General features: G+C 37.5%; 1 protein-coding gene across 1 annotated transcript in view; it reads left to right on the top strand.

Annotated features, from left to right (window-relative positions):
• HAAO (3-hydroxyanthranilate 3,4-dioxygenase) overlaps window positions 1-16,806 on the top strand; it is a 36,869-nt gene extending 20,063 nt beyond the window's left edge. Inside the window, exons 4-10 of the mRNA XM_070741386.1 lie at window positions 747-853; window positions 1,281-1,370; window positions 2,142-2,185; window positions 6,437-6,582; window positions 10,432-10,500; window positions 13,780-13,862; window positions 15,735-16,806. Of these exons, the coding sequence (XP_070597487.1) occupies window positions 747-853; window positions 1,281-1,370; window positions 2,142-2,185; window positions 6,437-6,582; window positions 10,432-10,500; window positions 13,780-13,862; window positions 15,735-15,813 (618 nt within the window). The 3' untranslated portion in view covers window positions 15,814-16,806. The remainder of the gene's footprint in view (window positions 1-746; window positions 854-1,280; window positions 1,371-2,141; window positions 2,186-6,436; window positions 6,583-10,431; window positions 10,501-13,779; window positions 13,863-15,734) is intronic.
• The last annotated feature ends 296 nt before the right edge of the window (window positions 16,807-17,102 follow it).

The raw sequence follows: 17,102 nt of genomic DNA, 5'->3' as shown, positions 1-17,102 counted from the left end.
TGTTCTGTTTATCTTCACTCCTGTTTCTTAAGGCACTGTCATTAGAAAGGCATTTGTTTCTTCTTGTTCCTTTCTTAGGCCCTCAGATTAAGCTAATGTCCATTTTCCTCTTAGAAGGAAAATTTGATGGACATTCAACTCTTTTGCTCACTTGCTAAATTTTCTTCTTCATAATTGCCTTATATTCTTCCTACATTCTTTATACAAGGTCTGCTTGCTTGGCAGGAAGCAGCCATTCAGTCCTACACAGTGGGCAATCAACAGCATCAGAACACACTGCTTTGAGCCAGCAATTATTCAAGAGGTGAACTTTTCATTTTGCACAGCTGAGCATATAAGCCTCACAGAAAGCATGATTCCTCTGTCTCATCCTGTTGAGCCTTTTAAGTTAACCATACTAGGAAATAAAAGTCATGATTGCTAATACTTTTTTTTATTATAATGTTACAACTGGTTTTAATGTATTTCCCTTCCCCTTCCCTTTATCTTCACAAGAATTAAGGAGGAGGGTCCTGTCTGCTCTGGATTTCTTTTATCTGACTGTTATCTTGGTAGGGGTTCTTCCTGCTGTTCCTCAAAGTTGTTCTTTCTTCCCATTACATTTCTTCCTATTGCTAAACCCTTTTTCAATCACTCAAGGCATTCAAGGAAAAGTAGAATGAGAGAACAAAGGCCCCAGTGAGATGACAGGGAAGATGCAACCAAACCTCCTGCTGTTCCAACATGTTTCAATTTTTTGTTCTTAGATGTTTCTTTTACCAGCCAGGATTCCACATTCTCCACAAAGGTATGCAAACTCTGTGGGACTGGTCATTGAAAGGAGAAGATTAGAAACAGAAACTGATGGACTGAGGTAAGACATCATGGATAACTAAGGAGAGAAACAGCCTAGGAGAAATTATCTGATGGTAAAAATTAAGAAATCTGAGGAATGGCTTGCCTTCAGAAGTTGTAGATGTTCCATCACTGGAGGTTTTTAAGAAGAGACTGGTTAGTCATTTGTCTATCTGCTGCTTGAGTTTAGATTGGACTAGAAGACTTACAAGTCCATTCCAATATTCTGTTACAAATTTCTGTTCTGTTAATTTTATTTGATATCACATAGCCAGTTTTTCCAACCTTTCATGCTTGTCTGAATTAAATTCAAAGCATCATGCATTCACTTTTTTCATGTTCATGACAAAATGCATTATTCTTAAGAAAAAATTATCCTCTCTTTTTTATATTAAAGATATTGTATATTTATTAAGAAATCTACATGATTTATATATTTTTTTCAGATATTATGTTGGAGAATCAACAGATGTCCTTTTTGAAAGATGGTTTTATTGTGAGGATCTTGGTATACAACTTATTCCAATAATTCAAGAGTAAGTCTTCTTCAGGTTGAGCTTGATTGATGGGACTTTCTGGATGTGGGTTTCTTGGCCATGACAGAAAGAGCTGGACATTATTTTTCTCCCTCCCAGGATGTTTTTCCTGAAATTTCTAGTGTTTAAGTTCTAACCAGGTTCCTCCTTGTACAAACTGTTTGGCATCATTTCTCACATAGCTGAAACTATTTCATTATACAGATTAACGGTTAGGCTTGATTCACAGCATTACTATGTACTGGAACTACCATTATAATAATATTGGCACTTTAAAGTAATTTGCTGTTTCAGGATTATTAGAAGGAGGGGGGATGAAGTTTTATTTCTCAATTATCTTGTCTAATTGTACTTTGTGTGACTTCAGGTAATGCATGTGAACCATTTATTTTGTACCTAATTGTTTATTCAAAGCTATCCTCATTTTAATTCTAAAGCCACACTAATAACATACTTGAACTATATCATCATATAATATCAGTATCAGTTTTTTGAGAGATGTGCCTTAGATGGTCTACATGGCACCATAAATATTATAGAAGGTGGTATCCATAATCTTGGAAGAGTCCTAAATTTTGTCAAAATACAATAAACTTACATGGAGCATCTTGGAAATGAATATGACAAACATCCGTAAAGCTTTAATATAAACTATATCCTGTAATAATTTCATCAATCAAAGAGATTCCATTATTAATTCAATAGTTTCTCTCTATACATTCTGAATTGAGAGATGATGGATTTTAGAATTGTTAACCTTTTTTATTTCAGATTTTTCAGTTCAATGCAGTATCAAACTGGAAAACCCAATCCAGGTGATGTAAAATGACTTTGAAACTAGAATAATTTTTCATCCAGCAAACAATAATAATTTTAAAGCTTAACTAATTTCATTTTTCTTGCATTCTTATCATTTGCTTTCTTTTAATATTCCTCTAAATGGAATAATATTGCAAATGGAAATAATATTGCATGGGAAAAGAGTTGGGAGAGTTTTGTGCATGCGGAAGGTAACCCACCAAGTAGCCACAGTACCCAACTATACCTAAATGAAGTCATCAATGAAAAATACTGCAGCAGGCTTTCTTGTAAAAATATATTTTACTTTCTTCGTATCAAAATGCTCCTCTAAATAAACTATCACCTTTACATTTAACCACTATAATAAACTATTCACAATACTACAGGTATTGTATTATATAACTCTTATTACATCCACCTCTGCAACCACTAAGCACTAATCATTAACTACAAACCACTCAGCACAAAACCACTCTATAACAAACCACTATAACAAGCCATACCCATGCAAGGGTGTTACCCCTATTATATAGGTTACAGCCAATCAGGTTGCAGGACAGTTAACAAACCCATGATTACATACTGATTATTACTTGCATCAGCCTTTCCCATAGTTACAGACCATTGTAATATTACTTCAAGAAATAAACTTATTTCTGACAAAAAGTTGTCTTTTTTCTCAATTCAATAATAAAATATGTGCCAGAGAAAGGAAGAATGATTAATTATTTTCCAAGCTAAACTCAGCAGGCAGATTGAGATCTCCAGTAGTCCCAAGCCACAGTCGTCTTTATGCCTGAGTCCCAAACAGCAGGAGAATCCTCCACACTTTATACATTTGCAAAAATAGTGATTATACCTTCCCTGCAAAATTCTACTTTGATTTCTCTATCTATCACCAGAGAGAATGGGCTTTATTTTTACCCTCTTTCTATACCTTCCCTTTTCAACCAATCTATTTAATGTCAGCTTAAAACAATGGTGGGTTCTGTCCCCTTTAGGTCCTTAAAGATCTGTAAGGTTCGCTTTGGATAGCAATTTTTGGGGAATGCTATAAGGTTGGTTTCATACATTGGGCATGGAATAGCTTGGCTCATGGGTGGGCAGAGGATAAGTTGGGAACTTCTGGTTGACTTCTGAATTATTTGAAATACCTGGCAAAGATTTAATTCTAAAACCAATAATGAGGGGAAAATCAAGAGACATCGTCCCATTGAAGTATGAAGGCTACTACTATAGAATAGTCATAACCTCCTCCACACTCTTCCACTTTTTCTCCATGGCCACTTGTACCTGGTTCCTTCCAGATGTATTTGTACATATTTGGTGACAGCAGTCTTCTTAATGCTTCCCACACTCTGAGGTTTTCATCATTGCATTTTGTTCAAGGACCATCTTAGAGAGAAATATTTGATCTGACTTTTATTGAGCATAATACTCCTCTAAAGGCTTTTGCAGAGTCGCCACTTCACAGCTAGAATTAAGAAAATCCTCAAAATAATAAAATAATAAAAATGAGAGGGTGTACCCAGCAACAGATTATTGATATTTATGAGATATACATTGTGACGTGAATCGTAATTCTTTGTCCTAACTTACACATATAAATTGTTTTCTTGTTTTACTTCCATCAATTTTCGGTCACCAACCTCTTTCATTTAAAATATTGTATAAGAAGTTATCATAGAAAAACAAGTTGCAGCAATTAGGGAGTGTAATTACACCATAATAATAGAAATACACCACTTTGCAATAGGCTGAAAACAAATGCAATATCATTGTTCCCATCCCGCCTCCACCCCACACAGCCAATTATACTGATGAAATTAAAAGCGGATGCTCTTAATGAATATTTGGGACACTTCTCAGATAATCAATATTTTTATGCCTCCTGTTTGGGGCATTGTTGAAAAAGCATCCTAAGGACATATGAAAGCACTCCCATGGCTTTTGAGGAGTAAAAGGTGGGTGGGGACTGGGATTTTATCATTGTTCTTAACAGACTGTTGCAGTTAATTTCACAAAGCATAGATTGAAAATTTCAGAAAAGCATTTAAAACGCATGCTGATCTTTTAGACAGTTTGAATACCAACACAAGATATAGAAGGGTGATAACTAATTCTGTTCTGAGAGAAAGGGATTTCTAAATTATTGCTGAGTAGTATGGGGGAGTATGGGAATGGATTGTGTTATGCAGCATGATAATTTAAAACGTTTGAAAGGGGGAGTTTCCCAATAAAGTGAATAATGGATGAATGGAAAAGTCATCTGTTATAAAAATACAAGGCACAAGCGGGTGAACAGGTTTCTCTAGTCTTGTAATGTCAGGGAAACCGGTTAAAAGCTAAAAGTTAAAAGCTCTGTACAGCTAGTAACATGTAGTTTGACAGCTAGCTGTTTTAAAGGGAGCTGTCAGATGCCTCAACCAATAGCATTTGAGCATTCTCCCGCTCAAATGCTGGATCTGGGTGAAATCATGTATACAGGTTAGTACATAATAAAATCATCTATTGTTTTTTTAAATGCACTTCAGCCCTAAAAGAAAACCAGTTAGTGTATAACAGTATTTAGAGCAACACGTTTTGGGAAATAATATTTAATTTTTCAACACATTCTGTTTCCTAGAGCTGTGCTGTATAATAAGAGTCACACACTCTTGGCTACCATTTGTTGGGAGTCAAGGGGAAGGGAGGGTTTTGCCTTCTCTTTCTCCTCAAGATCCCCATGTACAATTAGTGGGCCACTGTGTGACACAGAATGATGGACTCGATGGGCTTTGGCCTGATTCAGCATGGCTCTTCTTATGTTCTTATAAAAATGATGTAATGTTACAGTTGGAAGGAAATATGAAGGTTGTCTAGACCAGCTCCCTGTCCTGTGCTGGAACCCAGTATTATAGCATCCCCAAAAGAGGGTTACTCAGCCTCTGTTTAAATACTACAGAGCCCACCAAAGACAATTTGCTGTATTGCTGAACAGCTCTTATTGTTAGGAAATTATTTCTGCTGTCAAGTTGAAGTTGAAATCTGCTTCCCTGCAATGTACATTCCTTACATTCTAGAAAAACATCAAATAATTATATTATGTTGTGTATTCAACCCCCTGCTTTGTCAGACATTCAGAACAAGCATAGACCCTCTGGAACCAACTCCCCCCAGAGATCAGAATTACCCCCACCCTCCTCGCCTTTCGTAAGCTCCTTAAAACCCACCTTTGTCGTCAGGCATGGGGGAACTGAGATATTTCCTTCCCCTAGGCCTATACAATTTATGCATGGTATGCTTGTGTGTATGTTTGGTTTTTTAAATAAGGGTTTTTAAAATTATTTTAAATATTAAATTTGTTACATGTTGTTTCATTATTGTTGTTAGCCGCCCCGAGTCTATGGAGAGGGGCGGCATACAAATCTAATAAATAAATAAATAATAAAATAGTTGTTCATATGACTACAAACACACACACACACACACACCACCTGTCATACTGGATACTCTCAAACTACTTTCAATAAGAGTTCCTTGGTGCTCTCTGAGCTGGGGTTGTGGGGGTTTTTTGCAGATACTTAATTACCCTATGACAGTGATGGCAAACCTTTTTTCCTCGGGTGCCGAAAGAGAGCGTGTGCATACTATCAGGCATGCTTGAGTGCCCATAACCATAATTCAGTGTCTCAGGAGGGTGAAAACAGCTCCCCCCCCCAGAGGCCCTCTGAAGGCCGGAAATGGGCTGTTTCCCAACTTCTGATGGGCTCAGTAGGCTTGTGTTTCACCCTCCCCAGGCTCCAAATGCTTCCCTGGAGCCAGATGAGGGGGAAAACACGTTCCCCCATTCCTCTGGCGGCTCTCTGGAAGCCAAAAATGTCCTCCCAGGGCATCTGTGCAAGCCAAAAATCAGCTGGCTGGCACACACATGAACGTTGGAGTTGAGCTAGGGCAATGGCTCGGGTGCCAGCAGATATGTCTGCGTGCCACCTGTGGCATCCATGCCATAGGTTCGCCATCACTGCTCTATGAAGTCTAGCACTGATTATGTTACCTAGTTTGGTTAATGAGGCTAAATCTGCAAGAAAACAACCCAGCTCAGAGCACATCATGAAGGTCCCTTCATTTCAACCCTGAGCTACAAATATTCTACTTTATTAGTGCTACTTTTAGTGTTACACTGTTCTGAGGTTTGACTCATAGGAAATAAAAAAGTGCAGAATGGAACACTGTCTCTTCAATATCTTTGTTCTCTTCTCTCTTTGTTTTTGATTTGTTAATAGATGAAATCGTAAGAGCCATGCCTTTCCCACTGAATGATGTCACAGTCATGGATCCTTTTTCTTTGCAAGATTGGCTGAATGATTGCCGAGAAAATATAGCTCTGGAACAATCCTTGAGGCTTTTTGGAGACAACTTTGAAACAGAGGTTAATAAAAAAATCAGTTTTCAATTTTGAACTAGAAGAATCAAATAGGATTTTCTTATAACTGAAGAAAGTTTATCCTGTTGGCTTCTCTTTTCCTACCTCCTTTTCAGGGGTGGGCTGCTAGTCAGAACACTAAACTGGGCTTGTGAGTGCTAGCAGGGTCAGCGTGATTTTGTTTTTTCTCCTGTGTTTCGGCGAGTATTTTTTGCTTCTGCGCATGCCAAAACATGGGCGCATGGGTGGCTCCGTGTGTGATTTTGCTACCTCCACAGATGCAGAAGCAAAATCGCGCTGGGCCCCACTAGCACTCACGAGCCACGGTGGCGAGCCCAATTTAGCGTTCTGGCTAGCAGTCCACGCCTGCTCCTTTTGCTTCTCTTTCCCTACCTCCTTCTCTCTCTCTCATACACAAGTCTAGATGCATAGTATCTACCCTGTTTCCCCGAAAATAAGTCACCCCCGAAAGTAAGACATAGGAGAGGTTTCATAGAATTGCCTAATATAAGGCATCCCCTGAAAGTAAGACATAGGACACCTTTCGTTTCGCAACATTCCTGAACAGAACATATATAACACTGCTGTCCATAAATTGCATCCCCAAACGCTGCATCAATTAGTTTTAAAACACATCCAATACGCATCCAACATGTGTGTTTGGATGCATTTTTGCTGCAGCAGGATACAGGATACAATTAATTTTAAAAAAATAAGACATCCCCTGAAAGTAAGACGTAGCACATCTTTGGAAGCAAAAATTAATATAAGACGCTGTCTTATTTTCGGGGAAACATGGTACAATTAGTAAATTACCTGTGGATTTTGGTACTCATGGCAAAAATTTGTTTCCCAGAAGAAAAATTTATCTTCCCATCACACTTGACGTTATGTTCATTAAATTATAAATACTAACTCTTATGTGCAATCTAACCTCCAGGCTCACCTACTGACCTTTCTCTTCAATTGGCCTATTGCCAGGTAGATCAGATAGTACACATGGTTCTATCTATCTATCTATCTATCTATCTATCTATCTATCTATCTATCTATCTATCTATTTTATTGGATTTGTATTCTGCCCCTCTCCAAGGATTCGGGCCAGCTATTATCCAGGTGTCAAACTATAAGCCATCCTAACTAGAATTTTAAATTTCCCTCAGAAACTATTCATTAACTAGCACATTGGCAACCCTATGATATATTCCAATTTTCCCAGGATTAGTGCCAGTTAGCACACTGGTCACTGCATTTGAGCTCAGTATTGTTTCTAGTGTTCTTTAAAGGTAGCCCAAGGAAAAGTACATTGTATTAGTCTAAATATGTTGTAATGAAGGCATGTGTTCTTTATTGAGATGCTCTTGTATCTGGTAAAAAGGCTATGTACTGTACTAATCAAAGCTGGGCAAAGAACTCTCTAATCACAACTTATACCTGTGCCAGCAGGAGCTATGTATTAAGAAGGATGCCCAGACTGTAAAATTGCTCCTTTAGAGTATTATTTACCAGAAGCAACACTGTTTCAATAGAACATCTTGATAGGGATAAGCCTTCATCTGTTCTGCCTCATCCAGATTCAAGGCACTGGATAAACATCAATTGCGTCTCCAAGTTGGAAATGTTTACGGATGATATTTTGTTCCTTCTATTAAAACATGTCCAATGTTCAGAGATTGCCTAGACAAGTACCTTTAATTTTCTTGGCAAGATCTTTCAGAAGTAGTTTGCCATTGCCTATTTCTTGGAACTGAAAGAATGTGACTGGCCCAAGGTCATCCAATTAGCTTTGTGCCAACATGGGATTAGAACACATGGCCTTAACCCTTACAAAAGCTCGCTTGCTAGTCTGGATGATACTACACCACAAATATTTTTGTATTATTGTACTTGTTGATAAAACGTAGCTAGGGGTCGAAAGATCAATAAAATAAAGCTTTCAAGTTTTTTTAAAAAAAAACTAGGAGAAAGGAGTTTTACAACCATTGGAGTAAAGTAAAAATAAAATCCATAGATCTGTTTTATGGCTGCAGTTTGGGTTTGAAAAAAATATATATGTAAAATAATTTCACTTTGAGAGAATAGAACATAATCTCTCTTGAGGAAAGATATATCTACAATGGAGTGGTTGCATGGTTTATATCTCCCACACTTAACACATCCTTTAGTACTACATTTGGTACGTTTTCATCTTATTTTCTATTTGTATTAAAAACAGTACTAGATGTGACTTCAGATCCACCAGTGGCAAGTTACAGTATGTTCTTTGTTAGTTCTCCAATGATGTTCCTGGAAATGTTTCATTGTGCCACAGCTACCTGTGCTAAAACCTCCTTGTTGCAGCAAGAGGAGCAGTGTCAATTCACCTTTAAACAAATTTGAAGCAATATTTGGGGATTCCCAAGCTTAAAACTGTCTAAATTGAGATTTACTATTCTGAACAACCTCTCTTAGCTAATAAAGTTCTGAAGATCATTTGGGAATATTTTGCATGAAACCAGGTCTTGTGCCATTAACTGAACTAAGAGAGGTCTGTCACAAGGGTATATAGCATATTTCTTTTTTAATTTTCTACTATATGATGAAAGAAAAATGATATATTTCAGCTATTTAATGAATAAGTGGGATATACTTCCTCACATTTTACACACATACATGTGTGTTTGTGTGTGTGTGTATAACATATTTTTGCTGATAATGAAAAGGAAGGGAGACTAGTATAGATCTATTTCAAGCTATTGTGTTCTCATCAGCTAGCCATACCCTTACCCGGACTACAGGTTCTCCTCCTCTCAGCTTGTACCAGGGAAAAGTTATAAGGTTCCCCCACCCCTGTCGAATCACCCTGGAATACCGAAATATGGGAGGGAGCATACTGCTTCCTTTTTGCCTCTCGACCCCTCCAGGGGCCATATCCAAGGCAGTTAAATTTTTATAGCTGACAAACTATATTCTATATGTGTGACATATTTTTGCTGATAATGAAAAAGAAGGGAGACTAGTATAGATCTATTTCAAGCTATTTTGCTCTCATCAGCTAGCCATTTGACAGGAAAAAAAATATAACTCTTCCCTGGAACAAGCTTAGAGGAAGAGAACTTGTGGTCTAGAGTTTAAAGCTACTACCTTACAGGCAGACTGCCCAGGTTCAAATCCTGGTAAGTGTATGGCTAGCTGATGAGAGCAAAATAGTTTGAAATAGATCCATACTAGTCTCGCATATCCTTGGATATGATCCCTAGAGTGACCAAGAGGCAAAAAGGAAGCCGCATGCTCCCTCTCATATTTGGATGTGTATGTGTGTGTATACATATCTATATATGTAGATTGTTCTGAGTTCGGGTTTTGCCCCGTGTAATATTTTGCATGTCTATGCGACGTTTCGTGAAATCACATTCACCATCTTCAGCCTGATGATGGTGAATGTGATTTCACCGAAACGTCGCATAGACATGCAAAATATTACACGGGGCAAAACCCGAACTCAGAACAATCTACATACATATACCCGTGAAAATCTACGAAAACAAATATCTATATATCTATATATATGCATACATATACATACATACATTCGTAAACTTCTCAAAACCCACCTCTGCCATCAGGCATGGGGGAATTGAAATATCTTCCCCAGGCCTATATAATTTATGTATGGTGTGTTGTGTGCATGTTTTTTAAATTATGGGTGTTTAACTTCGTATTATTAGATTTCTATTGTACATTGTTTCTATCACTGCTGTGAGCCGCCCCGAGTCTACGGAGAGGGGCGGCATACAAATTTAATTAATAAATAAATAAATAAAATAAATACATACATATACATGAAAAGAACATATTTTTTTTATTGTCTCTTAGGTTATAATATTCGGACCAGGAATAACTGAAGAGGGAAGAAAGAATGCAGATATATGGATATGGCAGATGGTATATATGCTTTAATTCTTACTTACTATATACAGGATTGTATTTTTTAAAAAAACTCCAGAACCAACACATGCATGGTTCTTATTGATCTTTCCTTTACACTACAAAGTAATGGAGGATCCCAAACAAAAAAATCACTCTTCATAGTGTCCCTTCTACCACAGTGGTTCATATCTTAGATAAAACCCTATATTCATTTTCCCTTTATCACAGCTTTTGTTTTTCCATTAGGATCTGAGATCTTGGAAGTAATCTGTTCATTGCTGCAATTAACTGTCCTCTTTTTTAAAAAAGTCACTTTGAAACATTCCTGAAAAGTAACTGAAAAATAAGGATGATTGCTCAATTTAAAAAAAAAGGGGGGGGGGGTTTCTGCATCTACCCATCAGAAAACTGAACCGGCATGAAATTTGTTGCAATTTTTACTCATTGCTACCCTGCTTCTGTGGCCTGTCTTGCATAGTTTATCTCCATTTTTGGTCTGAGAAGGGAGATAAGGGGAAAACATTAGCCAGGGGCAGTCATTCCCAACTTGTTCCCTATTGCATCTCTGATAATGATGTTTTAGGGATTTTTTTTTAGGATTGTTTTAAACCAGCTTTCTCCACCCCTCCAAATTTCATCTAAATGCACGGACAGCCGATTTAATTAACGGCTGCCCGAAATTGCACCAGGGCTAGGAAGAACCCGGCACAACATGGTCCCAGCCAGCCGCGATCTTGCTAAGTATTGCGAGATTGTGGCGCTGGTGTTGCGCTTTTTGCACGTAGCCTTCACCGACCAGGGGCATTCTGGGAAAGCCCTATAAAGGTGGCTGCACCCATACATTCCTTCTCTTGTCCCTGGCTCAAGAAGAAGCGGACACCCACCCGCCCTCCCTATTCTACAATGTGCCTGGAAGGGGTCGCCCAATGGGGCCGAATAGGAATTTTTTGCGGTCTCGGCGTTTTAGCAATGATCATTTTTTTGCGTATTCTACACTGTGGAGTGAGGATGGACTGGTTAGGGGGTGTAGCGCATTTAGTAAAAATTTAATAATTGGCTTCCCTTTGGTCACTGGGGTTGGCAGGTTAGGGGCAGAAAAGGGGCATCGTAGCAACTGCGTGTTCTCTTTTAGGGCATCTTTTGGAAGATGATGGGCAATCTCTAGCCAGGAGCTGCAGGTACCCGAGCGGCCAGGGCAATTGGAGGGGGAGTGCCCTTGGGACTCACCTATCCCAATAACCGGAAGGGGATTGGATGGTGAGACCTCCCACACACCAAGGCATGGCCAAGAACCAGGTGAAGGCGCAGTACCTTCACCATGTTCAGCAAGGAGCTACGCCCATAGTTGCTCAGGAAGATTATTCGTGAATTACTTCCACCCCAAATTGTTAGTTACCTCTGCAGGTCCTGGTTATTGGTCAATAATCAGTTAATGTTCATTTAAATTTAATAAAGTGACCCATTCAAACCCAGCTCTTGGTGTCCGTGTTCTTATTCTGCCTCCGGTGCAATTCAGTTCCAGGTTTAAGAACTTTCTAGTACTATCTTATAACTCATGTCTTTCTAATCTTCCTGGTAAAGAGTCACATAACAATGCATCCCAAGCATGGTTTCTAGAATTTGTTCCAACCTCTTAGCTCTGCTTTGGGTCATGTGATCTGAAGGAAGCAGAGGCTTAAGAATAGAATAATGGGCAGCATTCTGCTCATAGTGGAAGCATTGGGGAGATTTTTTTCCCCTCCACATTCCCTGGTGAGGTATGACCTCTTTTTAATGTGAATATTCCGTTGTTGGATTCCCATACCACAGTAGATTTGATCCTATTCTGTTCTGCTTCCAGAGAATTATCCTGCTAACAAATGGAGAAGCAGATGGAAGAATTTTGAACATATTTATATAATTTATTTCTAAAATTCTGTTGTGCTGTAAATAATTAAAATAGCTTTTATTCACAAAAAGTGGAAGCCCCTGAGTTGCATTTGCAGTCCTGGGCTGGCCTTTGAGTTTTCCTGCTCACAGAGTAAAACTAGTATGGGTGTGCTTGTTTGGTTTGTCTACCTGTGGTTAGATACCTCAATGCCTTAATTTTGAATGAGGCCCTTAAATCTAGGAAAGTCATTCTTGTTTGCCTAAAGCAAAAATAATCTCTATAATAGTAAAAGTAATAATAACAATAAATGAATAAGGGAGGGCAATAGCTAATAGAAAACTTAGTAAAATAATGTGAATGGAGGAGTTTTTTTTTAAAAAAAGTTACTTCAAAAAATTCATCATGAATAGTTGTATTTTATTCAAGACAGTAGCAATATTCTGATCTAAAGTACTTGAGTTCCCCTGCTTGATGATCACTTTGGAATCTGGACCAGCAACTTACAAATGGCTGAAACACTCTTTGAAAAACCAAAATGGGAGGAAAAATAGGAAGCCTGAAGGCTGACTGCATTGAGCGTGCAATCAGTTCTTTCCTTTTGAAGGAATGCAATTACCCTGCAAAAAAAAGTAGGAAAAAGAGAAGCTAGCCAGGCACAAACTGTGTCTCTCTGCAGACTAGGCAGGGACCTGACCTGAGCATCTACTGATGATGAGCCTCCCTCCCTTCAGGAACAGCTGTCTTCAGGCCAGACTTCTTTTAGTTCTTGCAGAAGTGAATTAGCTTGACACGGCATCTTTTTCCACACTAATGGTTCCCTCTTAGTAATGACTGCACCATCCCTGTGGGTTTAGAGAAGCATTTTTAAGGTGTTTTTTTTCTTTTAGTCTGAAAAGCTTTTCAAATATCAGATGAGAAATGTAGAAAAGGAAATGGGGAGGCTGTCTGCCATTTTCAGTCAGATTAACCAATCTGTGTATTGCAAACTTAGTTTATTAGTGAGTCACCTAGTTTGATTGTGTCTGATCATTTCTCCTCAGTGCCAGTTAATCCTTTCATATGTTTTTTTCAAATTTAAAAATTATGATTGCATCCTAAAGGAGAAAGGGGAAGTATTTAATGCTATAGATGACTGACAGAAATATATTAACCAATTTACCAGCATGTTTTATCCATATTATTGTAATCAGTAGACATTCGGAAATAAGTGAGAATGTGTCTATGTTGCCAAAGCAACCAGCTTAATTGTTTATCTACAGTTAGCCTACTGTCATTGATGAAGTAGAGCAAAGATGAGTATAAGACAGGCAAGATTTATCTATGCAGATATACTGCTGAATTTTTAAACTGACATTTTAAATTATATCTCCATTTTAAAACTAGAAAGAATTAAAACTCTGCCTCTTTCACCCCCACCATTTTAGGAAGGTGCATCTTTTGTTACTATTGATAGAAAAATCCTGACTTTAAGGGCCGGAGACAGCCTACTTGTCCCAGTGCAAACTAAGTAAGTAAAATATTGTTATCTATCTATTGTTGCCCACATTTTACTAAAGTATTTTTATATTCTCAGGTATGCCTGCATCATTGTCCTCTCCATTTTCTACTAATGTAAGGTTAAAATGAACAGAGTCTTCAGATGCAGACTTACGGGTTCCTAATAGATAAGATTCAATTTCAATGCAATTCAATTTATTAGATTTGTATGCCGCCCCTCTACGAAGACTCTATAGATTCTATAGATTATCACTCTATCCAGTGTAGCAGCAGTTTTGGTAGGAACTTCAACAATCTTCCTAGCTGAAACCTTGTTCTTTAAGGAAGCAAAAAGGACTTAGAGGTGTTTGACCCCCAATAAATGGCAAGTCTCTAATGCTTGACCTGATCTGGTTTACATAATTTCTGGGTAGGTTGGCAGAATTTGTGGCTTTAAATTTGTGGCTTTATAGACATAGATAATCTACAATTCACAGCCTAACCACTTAGCATGACCAGAAGCAAAAGTTGCCAAATGTTAATTTAGCAAAATCTATTGGAATAAATTGGTTAAATCCCACCCCCCTCCCTGAAGCTGTATTTATCTTTCAGAAACAGCTATAATGGTAAAATGATCTCTGAATGTTTTGGTTCCTCTATATGATTGAAGCACTGATTTTTAACAAGCCAACAAGCTTTGGAAAATGTGCCATGAATCAAATTCAATATATATTATTCTTTTGATGAATAATTTCCAATGAAATAATTTGTGTTGGCTTTTTAATTTCTGAAATATCTCTTCTGTGCTATTAATCTAAACTTGATTCATCCAAGGGATTTTTTTTTTGCTTTTAATTATTTAACTGTTAAGCATGCAACAGTACCATTGAAAAAAGTAGGCAGACTATGAGCATTATGTATATTCAGGATACACCAGTCCCAAAGGATGCCTTTTGTTATTTATATCAACCATGAACAATATTTTTTATTTAAGATTACTCTTGAGCAGTCCTGCAAGATTTAGCTATGTCTTTGTATAAGTCAGCAAATCTTAGACCCTTTAACTAATGATGTTCTATCTTCTGATATTGGCAACCACAAGACCTTAACAGAGGAGGCACTTGGTACATGGCAGAAATGGTGAGACTGATTTCTAGCTCAGCATTAAGATAGAGCTTGATAGCGCAGAATCTGATCCCTGACATGCCTCCTTCTGGTTTTATTCTTTGTTTTATACTCTTGAAACCAACCCAAGATGCATACATATGGTCCATTGAATATGCTTTGAAATTGGTAGAGGCAATTCCAGGAATGGAAAATTAACTTTGAGAACTCAGTTAAGTTAAACTGAGTTAAATCTAGCTAAATATTTAATTTAACCAAGCTTCCTGGTGGGATCCATTCATCTTTGGCATGGCAATTTGCTCTAATTGTCTCAATACCATGTTTCCATATCTTTTGGCAACTTTCTGTGTAATTAAAGTAATGATATTTTCCCAGAGCACCCAAATTATTGGGTTTTTATTGCTTCAATTACTTGTAATTAAATTTGGAGGAGAAACAGTTTGAAGCTACACTATAAAATTTGTAGCATCCTCAAAATAATACTAAGCTTCTTATTAACTGATAATAATTCTTGGAATTGTACTGAAAAAAAGTACGTATGATTTTTTAAATGGGTTAGGTGCATCAGTATTTTAGAAGATTCAGATTTTACAATTTTTAGAACTGCCCAGCCTTGTATATCAGATGTGTCTAGATTCTGATTCTCATAATTCCTAAGAGCTAAGCTAAGAGCAAGGGGGGAGCTGGTTGGGAAAGGTAGTATGCTATGACTCATAATTACAATTCTGACAAGTATGCATCATTCTTTACTTTTGTTTGGTGGTGTTTTTTTTTAAAGGTTTCACTGGAAGAGAGATGAAGGATGCATTGCTGTTTCTGTTGTACAGAATCCAGAGAGGAAAAGACCCTTTGTCTGAGTTTGGTATCCATATCCTACTTTCAAGAATTATTAATACAATTCTCTTTAAATGCAAAAAGTGTCAATGTTCTGCTTGCTTTATAACTTTGAAAATATAATGTAAATGTATTTCCTGGAACTGAGTGCAACTTGAATTACTGTGTGTGTTATAAATGCTGCCTAACCTAAAAGGTATTATGCTCGTAAATATGTCAGGACATAACAATGAATAATAGTTTGAAATATAAATAATTTGTAGTTATGAAGATTATATATTATGCACAGGACCAGATGTTTGTTACCAATATCAGCCTCCTTGTATAAACAGGAAAGAGTGCTAGTACTGTATTCCATTTCTAGTCTCCTCTCTGATGTCTAGTTGGTTACTAGATGTAGAGTTTGTTCTGCTCCAGCAAAGTCTTTCTTAGGTTGGCTCAGTCTTCCATCCTTCAGAGGTCAGTAAAATGAGGATCCAGATTTTTAAGACAAGAAAATTTGTTTTGCAGTTCAGAGTCACAGACTTTTAAAAATGTGCCCAGTCCACAGTAAAATTCTTTGCCATTACAAGGGCATAAAGAGAACATGATCATTATTGGTAGTGTTCTCCTTATTTAAACATTAGGACAAAATGGGAAATATAGATCATTCTTTGAAAAACAGAGTGAATAATGAAATGTGCTGTTCTAAATCATTTTCATGGCCACTTTTTTGGGAAGCTATAGATGGAGATTGGATTCATAAAAGTTTAGTTTATCCTGATGATTGCATGTTATCTCCAACATTAGATGGAGCAGATTTGTTCTTTCATAACATTCTGATACACAGTAAATAGATTACTATCAGTGGACAGAATGCCAAGATCTTCCTTGACAGTGCAAGAAATTTTGCATCCATAAGATAAGTTTGGTTGAATGTAAAAAGAGCGAAATAGAGTACAGTTATCTCAATGAGTCTCCAAATAAGTCTTTGTTCGCTAGAGTTGCCTCTGCAAAATGGACAACATACAAGAAAAGGAAGGAAGGAAGGAAGGAAGGAAGGAAGGAAGGAAGGAAGGAAGGAAGGAAGGAAGGAAGGAAGGAAGGACAAAGTAGAGTTAAAACTCCATAACCAACAGCATCTTCTTCCTCTGGGCCAAGGTCAAAAAGAGATATATGTGGGAATATACTTGGAAGAAGCCATTCATCTACAAAGACCTATTCTCAGTTTTGTTGGAACCAGAGCCATGTTTATGAATAGTGTGTAAGAAATATCACAGTTCAGGAACCAAAGTAGCATTTTTCCCTTGCTGTAGGCTGTGGGCTATATTTC

Source organism: Erythrolamprus reginae, chromosome 1 (assembly GCF_031021105.1).
Source record: "Erythrolamprus reginae isolate rEryReg1 chromosome 1, rEryReg1.hap1, whole genome shotgun sequence".
NCBI classification, from domain to species: domain Eukaryota; kingdom Metazoa; phylum Chordata; class Lepidosauria; order Squamata; family Dipsadidae; genus Erythrolamprus; species Erythrolamprus reginae.
Note: the sequence above shows the minus strand (reverse complement) of the source record. Positions and strands in the feature narration are given on the sequence as shown.